The sequence below is a fragment of the Borostomias antarcticus genome (genome assembly GCF_949987555.1).
Source record: "Borostomias antarcticus genome assembly, chromosome: 4".
Classification (NCBI taxonomy): Eukaryota; Metazoa; Chordata; class Actinopteri; order Stomiiformes; family Stomiidae; genus Borostomias; species Borostomias antarcticus.
The window spans coordinates 537,112-555,059 of record NC_140237.1 but is presented as its reverse complement, the minus strand read 5'-3'; the positions used below and the strand labels follow the sequence as shown (position 1 = coordinate 555,059).

Genomic DNA, 17,948 nt, shown 5'->3' with positions numbered 1-17,948 from the left:
CCCTCCGGCACGTTCCCCCGTTGGCTCCCCCCCGGTGTGTTAACGTCGGACGGACGTTGTGTGTGTCGTGTGTGTGTGTGTGTTTAGGTTCGACCCCAAGCGAGCGGTGCAGCAGCTTAGAGCCTGCGGCGTCCTGGAGACCATCCGCATCTCGGCCGCGGGATACCCCTCCAGGTACACACACACACACACACACACACAGGATACCCCTCCAGGTACACACACACACACACACACAGGATACCCCTCCAGGTACACACACACACACACACACACACAGGATACCCCTCCAGGTACACAAACACACACACACACACACACACAGGCTACCCCTCCAGGTACACACACACACAGGATACCCCTACAGGTACACACACACACAGGCTACCCATCCAGGTACAGCACACACACACACACACACAGACAAAGGCTACCCCTACAAGTACACACACACAGGCTACCCGTCCAGGTACAGTACACACACACACACACACACACAGACACAGGATACCCCTCAAGGTCCACACACACACACACAGGCTACCCCTCCAGATCCACACACACACACACACACACACACACCCACACAGGTTACCCCTCCAGATCCACACACACACACACAGACAGGCTACCCGTCCAGGTACACACACAGACACACACTCATACATACATACAGAAAAACCCAGTGTTGACCTCTTCCCGTGCATGTGTGTGTGTGTGGGCGGGCCTCTTCCCGTGCGTGTGTGCGTGTGTGCGTGTGTGTGTGTGTGTGTGTGTGTGTCTCAGGTGGACCTACCAGGAGTTCTTCAGCCGCTACCGGGTGCTAATGAAGCAGAAGGACGTCCTCCCAGACTGGAAGATGACCTGCAGGAACGTCCTGGAGAAGCTGGTGCAGGTGAGGGTCAAAGGTCAGGGGTCAGGGCTAAGAGACGGAGCAAGGCCAGGGTCATACACTCACCTCCTCCCCCGTCCTCCTCCTCTCTCCTCCACCAGGACAAGGATAAGTACCAGTTCGGGAAGACGAAGATCTTCTTCCGGGCGGGCCAGGTGGCCTACCTGGAGAAGCTGAGGGCCGACAAGCTCCGCATCACCTGCATACGCATCCAGAAGACCATCCGCTGCTGGCTGGCCCGCAAGAAGTACCTCCGCCAGCGGCACGCCGCCATCACCATCCAGAGGTTCACCCGCGGACACCAGGCCCGCTGGTGAGTGGACAGGACCCCCGGGGGCCAATCACATCAAAGATAGGAATACTAGAGAAACCAAAGCCATCCAATCTTTGAGATGGAAGATAATGATATCCCCTGGATACAAGTAAAGTAAGTAGGCCTTTTGAGAACCAGTGTTTCTCGGGCCTAGTGGCCCATAGGGGCAGGAGCCTATGTCCTGTTTGTGTAGCGTAAGGCAGCTTTGATGTACAAGTCCACCCCCTGGACATGACGCTAGTGGACACAAGGTCTGGGTCTTATTCGTGGGACGGACAGTAGAGAGGTTATAAGTGGAGACGTTTATGGAATGGTAAATGGACTGCACTTATAGCGCTTTTCCACCTTAGTGGCACTTAAAGCGCTTTACAATGGCCTCTCATTCACCCATTCACACACACATTCACACACCAATGGCGGTAGCTGCCATGCAAGGTGCTAACCTGCTCATTGGGAGCAATTTGGGGTTGGGTGTCTTGCTCAAGGACACTTCGACATGTGGACAGTCGGAGCTGGGATTCGAACCACTGACCCTTCGATCACTGAACGACCCGCTCTACCAACTGAGCTACAGCCGCCCAATGGAACTGCTACAGACATAATAACGTTCTCCTGTTACCTCCTCCACACCCCTCCCTTCCTCTCTCCTCCCTCCTCCTCTCCTCCCCCAGCCTGGCCAAGTTCATGCGTCGCACCCGGGCGGCCATCGTGGTTCAGAAGTTCCAGCGGATGTACGTGGAGAGGAAGCGCTACAGGCAGAAGCAGGCCGCCGCCCTCGCCATGCAGACCATACTCAGAGCCTACATGGCCCGACAGAAGTACCGCGGGGTAGGACGACCGACCAACACACACACACACACACACGCGCGCTAGACCTAGCAGACTTTCGTCGGTCAGCGGGCAGCTCAGTCGAAAATAAACCGCGGTTTCATAGTCATCCCACGTATGATACTGAAGACAGCCGAGGCCGAGTCACACACACACACACACACACACACACACACACACACACACACACACACACAAACACACACACACTGACACAAGATCGACCCGGTAAGGGTTAGTTACCTGTGGATATCCTTAGTTCGCTCTGTGCGCTGATCTGACCTGAGGTCAGCCTACATACCGCAGACGTGTAGCGGTTGGTGATATAAGAGCTGGATAGGACTGTAACAGACACTTGTGTTCGTCCGCATGGGTTGAGTCGGTGTTGATGTTGAGTTGGTGTCATGTGATTTGGCTGCGGCGTTCGGGACTCGCCCCCACTGACTGACACACACAGCTGCTCTTTGAACACTGGCAACATATCGCTGTCTTTCTCTCCCTGTCTTTCTCACTGTCTCTCTCTCCCTCACTCTCTCTCCCTCTCTCTCTCACTGTCTCTCTCTCACTCTCCCTCTCTCACTGTTTCTCACTGTCTCTCTCTCACTCTCTCTCCCTGTCTCTCTCTCACTCTCTCTCTCTCTCTCTCTCTCTCTCTCTCTCTCTCACTGTCTCTCCTTGTCTCTTTCTTTCTCTCTCCCTGTCTCTCTCTCAATGTTGTGTTTCGAGTCATAATCAGTCGGTTAGAGCAGTGGTTATTTTAGGCATTTCTGGAGGGGCAGTTTTATATTATGTCACCATCACAAGAACTAAAGGTAGCCAATTAGTCTACGGTAGGTAAATCAGAGCAGAGGCTACAACACACAAAGATAACGACACATTAACACACGCAGAGTAGGCTAATTAGACCCATAAGAGAACGCATGCCCGGTCCAGGGTTCTGAAAGCAACAAGTGACAAGTGTGCACCCATCAGACCTGGGCACTACGCATAACCTATTAGTACTCCACGTATATCACGGCCAAATAGTCTACTACAGTGAAGGCGCACTGTCCACATTGGTCCCCCTCGGACATCATCTCAAAAACGCACCGAAAAATGCCTGGGTTCAGTGAGTTCGCTGACTCGTCGTGACCACGCAAACCCATTTCACACTTCCCACAGAGTTTAATAAAAGTGATCAGCCTCCCCAGAACATACCGATTCTCCTCGGTCTTTTTGGTGTGCTCCGCGATGGAACGGCGAAACGCATCATCTAGTTGTGCCTGGACGTTGAGCTGCCCCAGTAAACCCATCATCTAGTTGTGCCTGGACGTTGAGCTGCCCCAGTAAACCCAGCTTCATGGCACAGCTCAGATGGGACGCAGAGCTTTCATGCTTCGCTGTTCGTTCTGACAGTTGTTTAATGTCTTTGAATCCAGACGATGCCCAAACAGAGACTCCACCAAAAAGAATACAAGGGAAACAGAACAGCGCACTTTTCGAGGTGCTAGCAGTTAGCCACTTCTTTTTCTCAAACCATTCCTGTTTGAAGGTACGGGTTACCTTATCTCCAGCCTGAAGCAGCACCAATTCTTCTGGTCGTGTGGCCCTAAACATTTTATTTCCAGTTTCTCTTCAAGTTTCAATGTACTAAACCGCACATTCAACAAATAATCTACACTATTCATTGTTGCACCTGAAAACACTTTTAATCTCTACAAAACTTTAGCTAGCAGCATTGGCTAACGTAGATCGACATCGACAATGACCCAGTAGTTCAACTTTGATCAACGTTGTTTCATTATTCCCTGGCTAAACCTGTTGCCAGGTAGATTTCGTAGGGGAAGAGACTTTTCTGCCCCTCCACCCAATAAAATCTGTGTGATATTTTTTCACATTGCTCCCAACCATGCTCACATTGTCGCTATAGCAACAGTAGGGGAGAACGCTTCGGTGCCCCTCTGCCGAGTCAGAGCAGTCTGTGACACACTCATACAAAGGGAATTACTGCAAAACAGCACTATACATAGTGTCAGTCAGGTTTATTATATTTATACATGCTATTTTCACCACTGAATCACTATTCTGTATTAATTATAAAATAGATTGTTCCGAAACACAGTTGTAGGCTAAGATGCATCTTGCACAACAGCGCCACCTGGTGGGGCACTGCCCCACCTGCTCCTAATGTAAAATCGCCACTGGGTTAGAGTAAAGGGACATATCACATATTTAACCAAAGCCTGTTGTCAGTATGCAGCCCAAGGTGAAGGTGTTCAGATTCCATACAGGCAGATCGATATCTCTCTCTCCCCCGGCTGTGGAGACGTTGCCTCCAACATTGACTTTCTTTGTTTGTTCGTTCGTCTGTCCAGTTCGCGTTCAGGCGTGACCGCTCCCAATAAGTGGCCACACCTCGCCTGTGCTTTATTGCCCTCTTTGAAAGGAGCATTTTTCAAGATGGAGGGATGTTTGTTGAGAGGCCGACCCAGTCACCCTCTCGCTCTCTCTCTCTCCCTCTCTCTCCCTCTCTCTCTCACACTCTCTCTCTCTCCCTCTCTCTCTCTCTCACACTCTCTCTCTCTCCCTCCCTCTCTCTCTCCCTCTCTCTCTCTCTCTCTCTCTCTCTCTCTGTGTCCAGCTGCTGCGGGAGCACAAGGCCGTGTTCATCCAGAAGCACGTGCGTGGCTGGCTGGCCCGTCAGCGGTACAAGCGCTCGCTGCGCGCCCTGGTCTACCTGCAGTGCTGCCTGCGGCGCATGAGGGCCAAGCGCGAGCTGAAGAAGCTGAAGATCGAGGCGCGCTCGGTGGAGCACTTCAAGAAGTTCAACATCGGCATGGAGAACAAGATCATGCAGCTGCAGAGGAAGGTGGACGAACAGGTGGGACGCCCCCCCCCCCAACACCCCCCCTCCTCCTCCTCGTCCTCATCAATCAATCAATCAAAGCTTTATTTGTGTAGCGCATTTCATACACAGAGGCAACACAATGCGCTTTACAGAGAACAAGGGAGGTGGGCAGAGGTCCCACCCCTACATATTCCAGAGGGAAGGAAAAAAAAATAGTATCGCCCGGGGGCCAGAAAAGTGAGCTGTAAAATTTCTTCCCTGACCCCTCGGCGCGTTCATGGCTCTGTGGTCTACCTGCCCGATTAAAACTCATTTTATACGATCTACATACAGTCTACATACAGTCTACAGAGCGTAGGCTCACTTCATAGGACAACTCAGCGACTGTGTTCCAAAAGAACATGTTCCTGTTCTCTTCTCTCCCTCTTTTCTCCTCCTCCTCCTCATCTCTCTCTCTCTCTCTCTCCCCCCAGAACAAAGACAACCGTCTGCTGAGCGAGCGTCTGAGTGGCTTGGAGATCTCCCAAGCGGCGGAGAGCGAGCGTCTGCGTGCGGAGCTGGGCCGGCTGCGCAGCGCGGAGGAGGACGCCAAGAACAACGCGGGCCGCGTGGTCTCGCTCCTGGAGGAGCTGGAGCGGCTGAAGAAGGAGCTGCAGACCACACGGAGGGAGAAGAAGACCATCGAGGAATGGGCCGAGAACTACCGGGACGAGATGGAGCAGGTGGGTCCTCCTGTTCCCCCTCCTCTCCTCCCCTCTGCTCCGCTCTGCTGACTCCGCTCCTCGCTTCCCCTCGCCTCCCCTCCCCTGACTCCACCCCTCCCCTCCTCTGACTCCGCCCCTCCCTCCCCTTGACACTACCCCTCCCCTAACTCCACCCCTCCCCTCCCCTGACTCCACCCCTCCCTCCCTTGACTCCACCCCTCCCCTGACTCCACCCCTCCCTCCCTTGACTCCACCCCTCCCCTAACTCCACCCCTCCCCTGACTCCATTCCTCCCCTCCCTTGACTCCGCCCCTCCTCTCCCCTGACTCCACCCCTCCCCTGACTCCGCCCCTCCCCTCCCCTGACTCCACCCCTCCCCTCCCCTGACTCCGCCCCTCCCCTGACTCCTCCCCTCCCCTGACTCCGCCCCTCCCCTGACTCCGCCCCTCTGCGCTCTCTCCTCATCTCCTCCCTCCCCCTACCTAGTTCTGTAGGAGTAGATGAGACACTTCTAGTGAGACTACTGAATCCCAGTGAGAGGTTTCCCATAGTGGCCCCCGTAGAGACAGAGGAGAATATCAATGGAGGCTTGTTGCTGAGGATACAGTATATGTGGTGATTTAGGACCCATGGGAGTTCGCTGGAGGATGGGTGCATGGCGGGCTGAGAGGTCATGACCCTGTGTCAGGTGAGCGCAGGTAGACAAGCGATCACTAGAGATGTGTGTGTGTGTGTGTGTGTGTGTGTGTGTGTGTGTGAGTTTGTGCTTGAGAGGGACATAGAGGTGAGGTAGACTAGTGATTGCTAGCTGTGTGTGTGTGTGTGTGTGTGTGTGTGTGTGAGAGTTTGTGCTTGAGAGGGACATAGAGGTGAGGTAGACTAGTGATTGCTAGCAGTGTGTGTGTGTGTGTGTCTGAGTGTGTGTGTGTTTGGGCTTGAGAGCGATAGAAATGAGGTAGAATAGTAGTGACAGTTCAGGTCAGTCATCCTGTAGTTTTGTGAAAATCAGTCAACAAAATTCAATGTTTTTAAATCCAAAATGCTGACAAGCGCACATCTTTGGGTAGATGCAACTCAAGCAACTTTTTTGTGTACGTGTGCGTCCTGTGCGCGCTGGTGCGTGTATGTGTGTGTGTGTGTGTGTAGATGGTAGCAGAGCTGAAAGCGCAGAATGGACTGCTGAAGAGCGAGAAGGACGAGCTGAACAGACTGATCAAGGAGCAGGGTCAGCAGATGACCGGTACGACACCCTATACACCAATCACATCGCCTGTTACATACAGCACTGCCCCTCTGACCAATCACATCGCCTGTTACATACAGCACTGCCCCTCTGACCAATCACATCGGCTGTTACATACAGCACTGCCCCTCTGACCAATCACATCGGCTGTTACATACAGCACTGCCCCTCTGACCAATCACATCGGCTGTTACATACAGCACTCTCCCTCTGATCAATCCCATTCGCTGTTACATACAGCACTGCCCCTCTGACCAATCACATCGGCTGTCACATACAGCACTGCCGCTCTGACCAATCACATCGGTTGTTACATACAGCACTGCCCCTCTGACCAATCACATTGGCAGTTACATACAGCACTGCCCCTCTGACCAATCACATCGGTTGTTACATACAGCACTGCCCCTCTGACCAATCACATCGGCTGTCACATACAGCATCACCCATCTGACCAATCACATCGGCTGTCCCATACAGCACTGCCCCTCTGACCAATCACATCGGCTGTCACATACAGCATCACCCCTCTGACCAATCACATCGGCTGTCACATACAGCACCACCCCTCTGACCAATCACATCACCCAACACAGAAGACTCACCACTGGCTCACCAGAAAACATTGCATTCACATCCTTATTGTAAAGTCAAGCTGCACATGTGTGTATTGAACCTCAATGATATGTCCCTCACAACTTCTTTCCTACCTTCTCTCCTTCCTTTTGCTCTCTCTCCCTCTCTCTCTCCCTCCCTCTCTCTCCCTCTCCCCCTCTCTCTCTCTCTCCCTCCCTCCCCTCTCTCCCCCCCCTCTCTCTCTCCCTCTCAGAGAAAATGGCTCTTGCTCTAGCGGAGGAGACTCAGCAGCTGGAGAACGACCTGAACGAGGAACGTTCTCGCTACCAGAACCTCCTGACCGAACACCGGCGCATGGAGGAGAAATACGACGACCTGAAGGAGGAGATCACCCTCTCTGTGGTCAGACACTGCACACACACACACTAATACACACACACTAATACACACCTGTTCAGAGATACACTCTCAAGACATACACACACACACTAATACACACACACTCAGACACTCAGACACACAAACACACACACACACACACACACACACACACACACACACACACACACTCAGACATACACACACACACAGATATACACACCTACTCGCCTACTTGCCATCAGCACTAGATTATTCTCTTACGGCCAAATCTACAAAAGTATTGTGCAGCTTTTGCAGCAGAAAAACCCGTGCAAATGAGACCAAAAAATAGCATCCAATCCACAAAGCACACGCAAAGGGGGGAAAGCATTTGCAAACAGCACTGATGAGCAAGTAGCTCCACGGCTGCGCCAGGCTCATTTGAATGTATGTAAATTAGGTACTTCCATGCAAAATTGCCCCAAATAAGCCTTGCGTCTGATCCACAAAGATCGTGAGCTAACTGACACACGGTTAGAGAGGTGCAAATACCGCTTTTGAAAGCTTTTGGAAAGCTTTTGAAAAGCTGGTATTAACTGCAGCAGTCAGCACGCACTCTCTCCCTCTGTCTCTCCTCAGAACTTGAGGTTTGAATGATATTGAATTGATATTGGATGATATTAAGGCTGAAACATATATAGAGGGGGATTTAAAAATAAGTTCAGCCAGCTGCGATGCACAGAAACAAACAGAACTGATATTTTCTGCAAAAAAGTGCGGTCTGTCATTATGATCCAATCTGTGTCCTGAAATATGGAGAAAAGCTTGAAACACTGGGGAAAGATCCGACTATATCCAAGATCTTATATCTATATACAAGAACAAACTGCATTTAGATGTGCAACACATACAGGCCGGCCCCAGGATGGAATGACTGAGGGTGCTAACAAAAATAGTGAGAGGGGTTTTTGCTTTTACTATCGTAAAGCAATAGATTATCATCATGATATGAACACGTACATGGCTAATTGCAATCATGGGCTCAAATTGCACACAGTTGGCAAATTTGTGGGCGTGTTTGACCGGGCATGCCATTAGAGCAAAATCTTTTGTGAATATCGTGCTAAACTGGAGCCGACTGCTGCTGCAATTGCTGTGCAAAATATCGAGCTATTAGCGGGAGCAATCCATTCTTAGTGGATTTGGGCCTTAGTCACTTGTTATAGAAAGGACAGGCACTTGTGAGTTCTGGTTAGTAGTTTTCCTATGTTAAGTGCAATTATTGTAAGTCACTTTGGATATAAGGGTCAGCTAAATGACTGTAATGTACTCAGATGTCATACAAACTCAGAAATACTGTACGCACTCAGAGACACACTGACATAATCAGAGACATACACACACACTCAGACGGTGAGCAATTAAGATTATGGAATGGGGTGTGTTTGTGTCATTAAGGGTCCGTCACCCTCTACCCTCCCCAGGTCCCCAAGCCTGGCCACAGGAGAACAGACTCCACCCACAGCAGCAACGAATCAGAGTACACCTACAACTCAGAGTTCGCCGAATCAGAAGACTCCCGCGCCGCCGAGGTGAGGGGCAGAGAGGCTAGCGGCATAAAATAGAAATAGAACAACATATAAAATGTGTGCATCACCATGACACCGTTTCCTGTCCTGGCAGGATGTGACCCGTGGCCTGGACACGTCTCTGACTCTGAAGCTGCAGAAACGCTTGACGGAGCTGGAGCAGGAAAAACAGTCGCTACGCAACGAGCTGGAAAACAAAGAGGACCAGTTCCAGCGGGCTAGAGCCCGGGTAGGACTCTGATACTACGAAAATACTACTAAAATACTACTACAATACTATGGGCTAGAGCCCGGGTACGACTCTGATACTACGAAAATACTACTAAAATACTATGGGCTAGGGCCCGGGTACGACTCTGATACTACGAAAATACTACTAAGATACTATGGGCTAGAGCCCGGGTACAACTCTGATACTGCGAAAATACTATAGGCTACCTGTAGAGCCTGGGTACAACTCTACTACTACTAAAACTACTACTAAAAAATCTACTAAAATACTATGGGCTAGGGCCCAGGTACCACTCTGATACTGCTAAAATATCATGGGATAGGGCTTGGGTACGACTCTAATACTACCAAAATACCACGGGCTAGAGCCCAGGTACAACTCCCAATGCTATTAAAATACTATCAAAGTCTAATACATGTCTAGTTATTCTTTATGTAACATAACTCTCCCTCAGGATGATGAAGAGCATAAGAAGGCCCGCGGAGCAGAGCTGGAGTACGAGTCTCTCAAGGTGAGGAGCAAAGCTGTACCCCGGGCTTCTGTCAGAAGCCTCGTCTACAGGCACCAAGGGCCCCCTTCTGACGGCCGCCATGTTTTTTTTCCACCCCCTCCCCCCCCACAGCGCCAGGAGCTGGAGTCCGAGAACAAGAAGCTGAAGCACAACCTGACCGACATGAGGCAGAGCCTGCTGGGTAATGTAGGCGCAGGGGCCGGCGCTCCGGGCTCCCCGGCCTACAAGGTGCTCCTGGACCAGCTCAACGGCGCCTGCGAGGAGCTGGATGTGCGCAAGGAGGAGGTGCTGATCCTGCGCTCGCAGCTGGTCAGCCAGAAGGAGGCCATGCAGCACAAGGTAGGGGTCGGCTGGGGGTCACCGACCGTCCGGAAGCTTCCGTATGGGGCTGGTCAGTGGGGGCCAGGGTGTGTGTGTTAACATGAAAGGATCTGATCTGACTACTACCAGTGTTTCTAACTTTTCCGTCTCTCCCCCCCACACACAGGATGAGAAGGTACAGAGAGCCTGTAGCTGCATGTTCTAGACACAACCACCTCATGTTCACACTGAACCATTCCACCATGTCTAACCAGTAGTATACGAGTCTAACATTTCATTTCATTTCAAACCTTTATTCATACTCGTAAACAGGGGTGAAAATTAACCTTTTGGCTCGCGGTGAGTCACCTGCCAAGGGGACTGTAGATGAAAAAATCTACCGGCCAAGTATATATATCTTTCAGATAGCCTTCCGAAATCTAGTCGCCAACTGGAAATTTTACCTGCATTTGGCCGGTTAATGTTAATTTTCAGCCCTGCTCGTAAAGCACTGAGGTTTCCCTCATTTACAACAGGACCCCGACTAGAGTCTGCTTGGTTACATTCACCTGTCACTACTGACACATGCTGTCCGCTGCTTGCAAGTACCGCTGTTAGTTCGCCCAGTAGGAGCTGTCAGCGATAGGATAGTTAAACATCCATGATGGAGATGTGTGTGTGTTTGTGTAATGTCCCATGGTGACATTATAGGGCACTGCTGCATCACATTAGCACCCCCTCAACACCGTGACCTTCTGTAGACACATGCCCATATCAGTGTAAACTGTCGGAGCTATGATTGTAAAACAGCTACACATGCTCACGTGTGTGTGTGTGTGTGTGTGTGTGTGTGTGTGTGTGTGTGTGTGTGTGTGTGTGTGTGTGTGTGTGTGTGTGTGTGTGTGTGTGTGTGTGTGTGTGTGTGTGTGTGTGTCAGGAGACCATGACTGAGCCTATGCACCATGTCGAGGACGTTTCCAAGATGAAGGACTCTGGTGAAATTAAACAGGCTTACATCGGCCTAAAGGACACCAACAGGTACACTCTTCTCTCTCTCTCTCTCTCTCTCTCTCTCTCTCTCTCTCCATCCTGTCTTCCTCCTCCTCCCTCTCTCTCTTCCTCCTCTTCTGTCTTCCTTGACCCCTGTCCCGCTCTCCTCAGAGCGCAACCAGGCGCTCGTTACAGTTCAGACCACCCGTGTGTGTGTGTGTGTGTGTGTGTGCGTGCGTGCGTGTAAGAGCTGTGAGTGTGTGTGTGAACCGCTCTTTCTCTCTGTTTTGTGCAGATCCCCCAGGTTCTTGCGTAAGCCGCTGGAAGCCAATGAGCTCCTGAGTAGGCTCAGGTAACCAATCAGGTGTGGCCTATGCATCATGAGGCGGAGCATGCATGGCCATGCTAAACCAATTGGAAAAGGGATACCAAAGGCTGATATAGGCAATATGGCTAAATAGGGAAGGCTAAGCTAGGTTAGCCTGTGTAGCAACAGCCATCTTACCACCATGGTGATGAAGCTAAGCTAGGTTAGCCTGTGTAGCAACAGCCATCTTACCACCATGGTGATGAAGCTAAGCTAGGTTAGCCTGTGTAGCAACGGGCATCTTACCACCATGGGGATGAAGCTAAGCTAGGTTAGCCTGTGTAGCAACGGGCATCTAACCAGCATGGTGATGAAGCTAAGCTAGGTTAGCCTGTGTTGCAACGGCCATCTAACCAGCATGGCGATGAAGCTAAGCAAGGTTAGCCTGCTCTAACGGCATGGGGATTGACCCACCAGCTCCAGGGGGACTGTAACAGACCCAGTGTTCATCTCAAATACAGGGTGTCTGTGAGATCGCGTCTGAGATCAATTCCGAACAAATGTGGCGAAGATTTTAAAATGAACGGTTGACATTTTATCAGCATAGTAGCTTGAGGTGTCGTGGCTCTGTCAGGGTGGGCTGCTAAGCGTTTGGGTAATGAGCCAGTTGCTGGAGCCAGTGGAAGAGTTAAACAGCCTCGCAGCATGGCAACAGCATGGAATGGCTCTCTTAGTGGCACAGGAAGTGATGTAGACGGTTTGGGGAGGGGGGGGGGGCGGGTGTAGGAGGCCTAGCTAACAGCCCTATGGAATGACCTGGCATGACCCCTGCATGGATCACCTGTTCGTGGCATTCATTTGTTTTTCTACTTTGACCGCCGCCCTCGTGATTTTGTGTGACCCTCTTTTCTGTTCCCTCCTCATGTCAGTGTTGTGGACTCATCTCTCTGTCACACCACAGTCACAGAGCTTTCCACATTTGAAACACACACACACTGATATAGAAGCAGGCCGGTACGTCAGTTAGTCACACTTGAGCAATAAGACACGAGAGGGAGTGCTTTACTGTGGTTTATTGGCACGGCTGTGGTGCAGCCGCAGGCACGACGCGAAGCGGACCACAGACGTGCCAATAAACCACAGTAAAGCACGACCTTGAGTGTCTTATTGCTTTTATACAACAGCACTGCACTGTTGTTAATTTTATTTTGGAAAAGACGGGTTTATAGTGTTCAGTCTTGCTTAAATATTTTGTTTCAGACCTCCACGATACGACAGCTAGTTCCGACGAGCGATAGGGAGTAGGAATACATTTGGTGATTAACCCAGTGCCATTATAAGCCTTAAAGGCACTGCTTGGAATCCGTCTTAGCCAATCACAATGCGCGGTCGGAACTAGCTGTTGTATAAATGCACACAATGCACACACACGTACACAACGCACACACACACATACGTTCACACGCGCGCACATTCTACTTTGATTTAGAGTCCTTGCTTAGCTTACGTGTCACACAGCATTTCAAGTATGTTGTCTATCCTCTCTCCTCACCATGGATGTATTATATAAACTGGATACAGCCACTCCATTCACTGGCCGCTATCAACAATGAAGCCCTATTGAACCGCGCCATCTTGGCAAAATTTGTAGTCATTTGACTATTTCCGGTTACTTTTGACTTGCGCAGTTGTGCTTTTCTGGCCTTCCGGTTACTTTTGACTTGCGCAGTTGAGCTTCTCTGGCCGACGCGCGTCCACGAAAAAGTTCACATTTCTCTGAAATGTAGACGCGCGTTCCCGGCTCTCCCCGCTTTGATTTAGCAATGAAAACCGGCTTGCATATTAACCTGTTTTTGTCAAATATATCAATTGGAGAAATTATTTTTTGATCCTGGCATCTTAGTTTTAACAGGTTAAATATAATTTAACATGTTTTGTTTGCTAGTAGATGGTATTCATTCCGTTCGCGATAACGTTATTGCAGCCAGGCTAAATTCCTCCAGGGAGTCAGTGACAGGCGAGTTGAAGAGCTTCACTCCCCGCCAGCAGGAGCTCTGGCCGCGGCTACCGCATCTTGGATAACCCGCTGAGTTCCTGGCTGCTATTTCACATTCGCCCTTGATCAATCCCAATACCGATCCATGGTAACAATGAATCAATCGTTCAGATCAGATCGGAAGTGCTGCATGCATGTTACAACATCATTGTTAGCTTTATTAACATAACCATAGCCTACATTTATCTCTCTAACGTTAGGCTATCCATCTTACACCAGTCGGCCATTCGATAAATGGAAGCGGTGAACGCCAACGTTGACTGAAAACACCCAAACTCAGTGTATCGTTTCATCTTCATGCTACACATCAACTCCTTTACATTGTATGTGAATAAATTCCTGTTATTCTAAAAATATCCCATTTCTGTCCATTCCTGGAAAAGGCTAATAATTGCTGTCAAATGATCACTCCAGTTTATCACCGTATCCCACTACCATTTCAACTATGCACAGGAGATTGTCTTATATATATATGTGTGTGTATGGAGCAATTGTTTTTAATGTCCGACTTTTGTCTGTGCTGTTCAGTAAATGTGCATCTGTCCTAATTTATTGTAGCCTATCTACTACACAACCTAGTTCAAATTTATGAATCTTCCGCGGCGTGATCATTTCCAAACCAAATTGCGGGGGGGGGGGGGGGGGGCATTAAAAGCATTACAAATTAGACATTAAAAGCATTAAAACGAAATGTGAAACAGCATGACAACATACATATTCCTTGATTATTTGTATGCTGTGTTGTCCCGTCTGAGTTTGTCCTGTTCGTGATTGGTCTCGTGTTCCCACTCGATAGGCTTGCACCTTGACGTTGGTGAGTGGGCTTTAAACCAAGACGGGCTGTATGTGTATGTGTGTATGTATGTGGTTTGTGTGTCATATTCTATTATTGAAATGTAATAACAGAAACAGTGTGCCTCCTCTTATCCTCACAGCTCAAGCCATTTTTAGGAGATCAGTTCACACCTCAACCAGACCTGCTGCTGTTTAGGACCTGCTTTAAGCCCTTTTTTGTGGTGTCCGTTTTCTGTGTTCTGTGTCAAGTAAGCCAACCCACCTTCAATGCAGTGTAGCCTCCACATTTGAATGGTTACAGCAGTCTTGTCGTCTACAAGCAACAGTCTCTGGCTTTGCATGTCAATTTATGTAGTATCATCCGAGTTCTACAAATGCTGTACTTTTTTGTACTGTAAGTAACCCCTCAATTATTCAATTTTACTGGGGAGCAGTGACCATAGCCTACTTGCCAACCCTCCTGACTTCCGCGGGAGATTCATAAATTTGAACTAGGTTGTGTAGTAGATAGGCTACAATAAATTAGGACAGATGCACATTTACTGAACAGCACAGACAAAAGTCGGACATTAAAAACAATTGCTCCATACACACATATATATATATATATAATGTTTCACATTTCGTTTTAATGCTTTTAATGTCTAATTTGTAATGCTTTTAATGCCCCCCCCCCCCCCCCCCCCCGCAATTTGGTTTGGAAATGCTCCCTATTTCTGAGGTCCCAAGGTTGGCGAGTATGGCAAGCTATAAGCTATTAATACAAGCATACCGCTCAAAAAGGGCTTAATACATACAACAAACTGATCAGGCTAATCATTTTTTAATGAAAATGACCACAAGACAACCTCCTGTGCATAGTTGAAATGGTAGTGGGATACGGTGATAAACTGGAGTGATCATTTGACAGCAATTATTAGCCTTTTCCAGGAATGGACAGAAATGGGATATTTTTAGAATAACAGGAATTTATTCACATACAATGTAAAGGAGTTGATGTGTAGCATGAAGATGAAACGATACACTGAGTTTGGGTGTTTTCAGTCAACGTTGGCGTTGACCGCTTCCAGCTATCGAATGGCCGACTGGTGTAAGATGGATAGCCTAACATTAGAGAGATAAATGTAGGCTATGGTTATGTTAATAAAGCTAACAATGATGTTGTAACATGCATGCAGCACTGCCGATCTGATCTGAACGATTGATTCATTATTACCATGGATCGGTATTGGGATTGATCAAGGGCGAGTGTGAAATAGCAGCCACGAACTCAGCGGGTTTTCCGAGATGCGGTAGCCGCGGCCAGAGCTCCTGCTGGCGGGGAGTGAAGCTCTTCAACTCGCCGGTCACTGGCTCCCTGGAGGAATTTAGCCTGGCTGCAATAACGTTATCGCGAACGGAATGAATACCATCTACTAGCAAACAAAACATGTTCAATTATATTTAACTTGTTAAAACTAAGATGCCAGGATCAAAAAATAATTTCTCCAATTGATATATTTGACAAAAACAGGTTAATATGCAAGCCGGTTTTCATTGCTAAATCAAAGCGGGGAGAGCCGGGAACGCGCGTCTACATTTCAGATAAATGTGAACTTTTTCGTGGACGCGCGTCGGCCAGAGAAGCTCAACTGCGCAAGTCAAAAGTAACCGGAAATAGCCAAGTGACTACAAATCTAGCCAAGATGGCGCGGTTCAATAGGCCTTCACTTTAGATTTCGATTCCTGGGGGCTTGCTCCTCACACACACTCACACTCCCCTCTCGTACCCCCCCCCCCCCAATCACACCCCGCCCCCTCTTCACGTTGCTGGTTGTGTTGTGTCCCTGTCTGCCCTGTGTGTCGCTCAGATCGCCCACGCCAGACTTCCATAGGCTGAATGAGGACGGCGAGCTGTGGCTGGTTTATGAGGGGTTAAAGGAGACCAACAGGTTAACCGCGCCCCCCGAGGCGTCTTGCCAGTGTGTGTGTGTGTGCGAGCGCATGTGGATGCCGGTGTGAAGGGACGACATGGCGCCACGTTCCTTCCCTCCATCCCTCCTCTCTTTCTCAGCTCCCTCCCTCTTATCTCTCGTTTCCTATTGGTTGATCAGAGGCGGTTAACCCCCCTCTCGAGTGTTGTGGTGTGACCGACCGTGTTGCACCTTGTCCTAAATCCTCGCACCCTTTCCTACTGTACTAACCGGCTCCCGGTTTTGCCTCGGCGCTCGAAGCGCGGCACCCTAAGTAGAACGACTCCCATCGGTGTGGCGCTTCGCTCTGGCGCTCTCCCCCCGCGGCGAGCGCGGGCCGCCGGCGTCTCTCCTCTCTGCCTCGGGACGCCGCCCCACCGCCCTCCCGCCTCCCCCCGGGGGTGTGACGGCGTCGGCTCGGACCGGACCGGACCTCCCGAGTCAGAGGAGAGGGGGGAGGAGAGGGAGGGTGGGGAGCTCTCCCCCGGGGAAGGAGGTCTTCCCGGCTGGGCTGCGTGTCGCCAGATGGGGGGCGCTCGCTTGCCCCCCCCCCCCCCCCGAGAGCGGAGGACTGCAGCGGCGAGGTCGTCCCGCCTTGACCCTCCCGACCCAGCGAAACGCCTCCCACCCTCCTCCTCTGGGCGTTCTTCTGACTAGTCTCTCTCCTCTCTCTCTCTCATCCCCTCATACTTCCTCCCTCCTTCTTCTTTCGCCCCCTTCTCTTGCTCACACGCTCATTCGGACGCACGCCCCCCCCCCTCAAGGTTGCTGGAGTCCCAGCTGCAGGCGCAGCGGCGCAGCTACGATAATGAGGTGGAGGTTCTGCGAGGAGAACTGCAGAGCGTGAAGGAGGAGAACAACCGGCAGCAGCAGCTCCTGGCCCAGAACCTCCAGCTGCCCCCGGAGTCCCGGATAGAGGCCAGCCTCCAGCACGAGATCACGCACCTCACCAACGAGAACCTGGTACGGACACACGCACACACACACACATGCAAACGCACAAAAATCAGAGAAACGGCTTAACGTGACACCTCACACACCTCTATGACGCGCACGAATGCGCTCGCTGCGCGCCGAACACACACACACACACACACACACACGCATGCGTGCGCGTACAGAGCGCAGACACGCAGAGCAGCGCAATATCACACACCTCGTCAACGAGGGCCCGTCGAGTCTACACCCACTCACACACACACACACACACACACATACTCATTGCAGATGCACAGCAAGAGACCGCGTGCCTCCTCATTGAGAACCTGCAGGGTACGCATATGTAAACACACTCGCAGAAGCACACACAGTACACAGTAGTACGACATCACTCCGCTTGCTAGGGGGAGGGGGGGGGGGGGGGGGGGGGGCAGGCAGGCAGGGGAGGGGCATCATGCTCAAGGAATGATAGAATAAATGCTGTTACGAGGCCGTTGTATGTTTCTGCTGTAAAGTGTGTGTGTCCGTCCTGTA

At 50.5% G+C, this 17,948-nt stretch overlaps 1 protein-coding gene across 1 annotated transcript in view; it reads left to right on the top strand.

Moving 5' to 3' along the window:
* The window catches only part of LOC311308081 (unconventional myosin-Va-like), a gene marked incomplete at both ends in the record, with an annotated part of 55,630 nt that overhangs the window by 26,886 nt on the left and 10,796 nt on the right, over window positions 1-17,948 (top strand). The window contains 17 exons of the mRNA XM_084437018.1: window positions 88-174; window positions 787-895; window positions 994-1,205; window positions 1,877-2,033; window positions 4,654-4,893; window positions 5,334-5,582; window positions 6,711-6,804; window positions 7,637-7,782; window positions 9,228-9,335; window positions 9,427-9,561; window positions 10,019-10,075; window positions 10,187-10,414; window positions 10,563-10,571; window positions 11,313-11,413; window positions 11,661-11,717; window positions 16,374-16,454; window positions 17,240-17,438. Of these exons, the coding sequence (XP_084293144.1) occupies window positions 88-174; window positions 787-895; window positions 994-1,205; window positions 1,877-2,033; window positions 4,654-4,893; window positions 5,334-5,582; window positions 6,711-6,804; window positions 7,637-7,782; window positions 9,228-9,335; window positions 9,427-9,561; window positions 10,019-10,075; window positions 10,187-10,414; window positions 10,563-10,571; window positions 11,313-11,413; window positions 11,661-11,717; window positions 16,374-16,454; window positions 17,240-17,438 (2,269 nt within the window). The remainder of the gene's footprint in view (window positions 1-87; window positions 175-786; window positions 896-993; window positions 1,206-1,876; window positions 2,034-4,653; window positions 4,894-5,333; window positions 5,583-6,710; window positions 6,805-7,636; window positions 7,783-9,227; window positions 9,336-9,426; window positions 9,562-10,018; window positions 10,076-10,186; window positions 10,415-10,562; window positions 10,572-11,312; window positions 11,414-11,660; window positions 11,718-16,373; window positions 16,455-17,239; window positions 17,439-17,948) is intronic.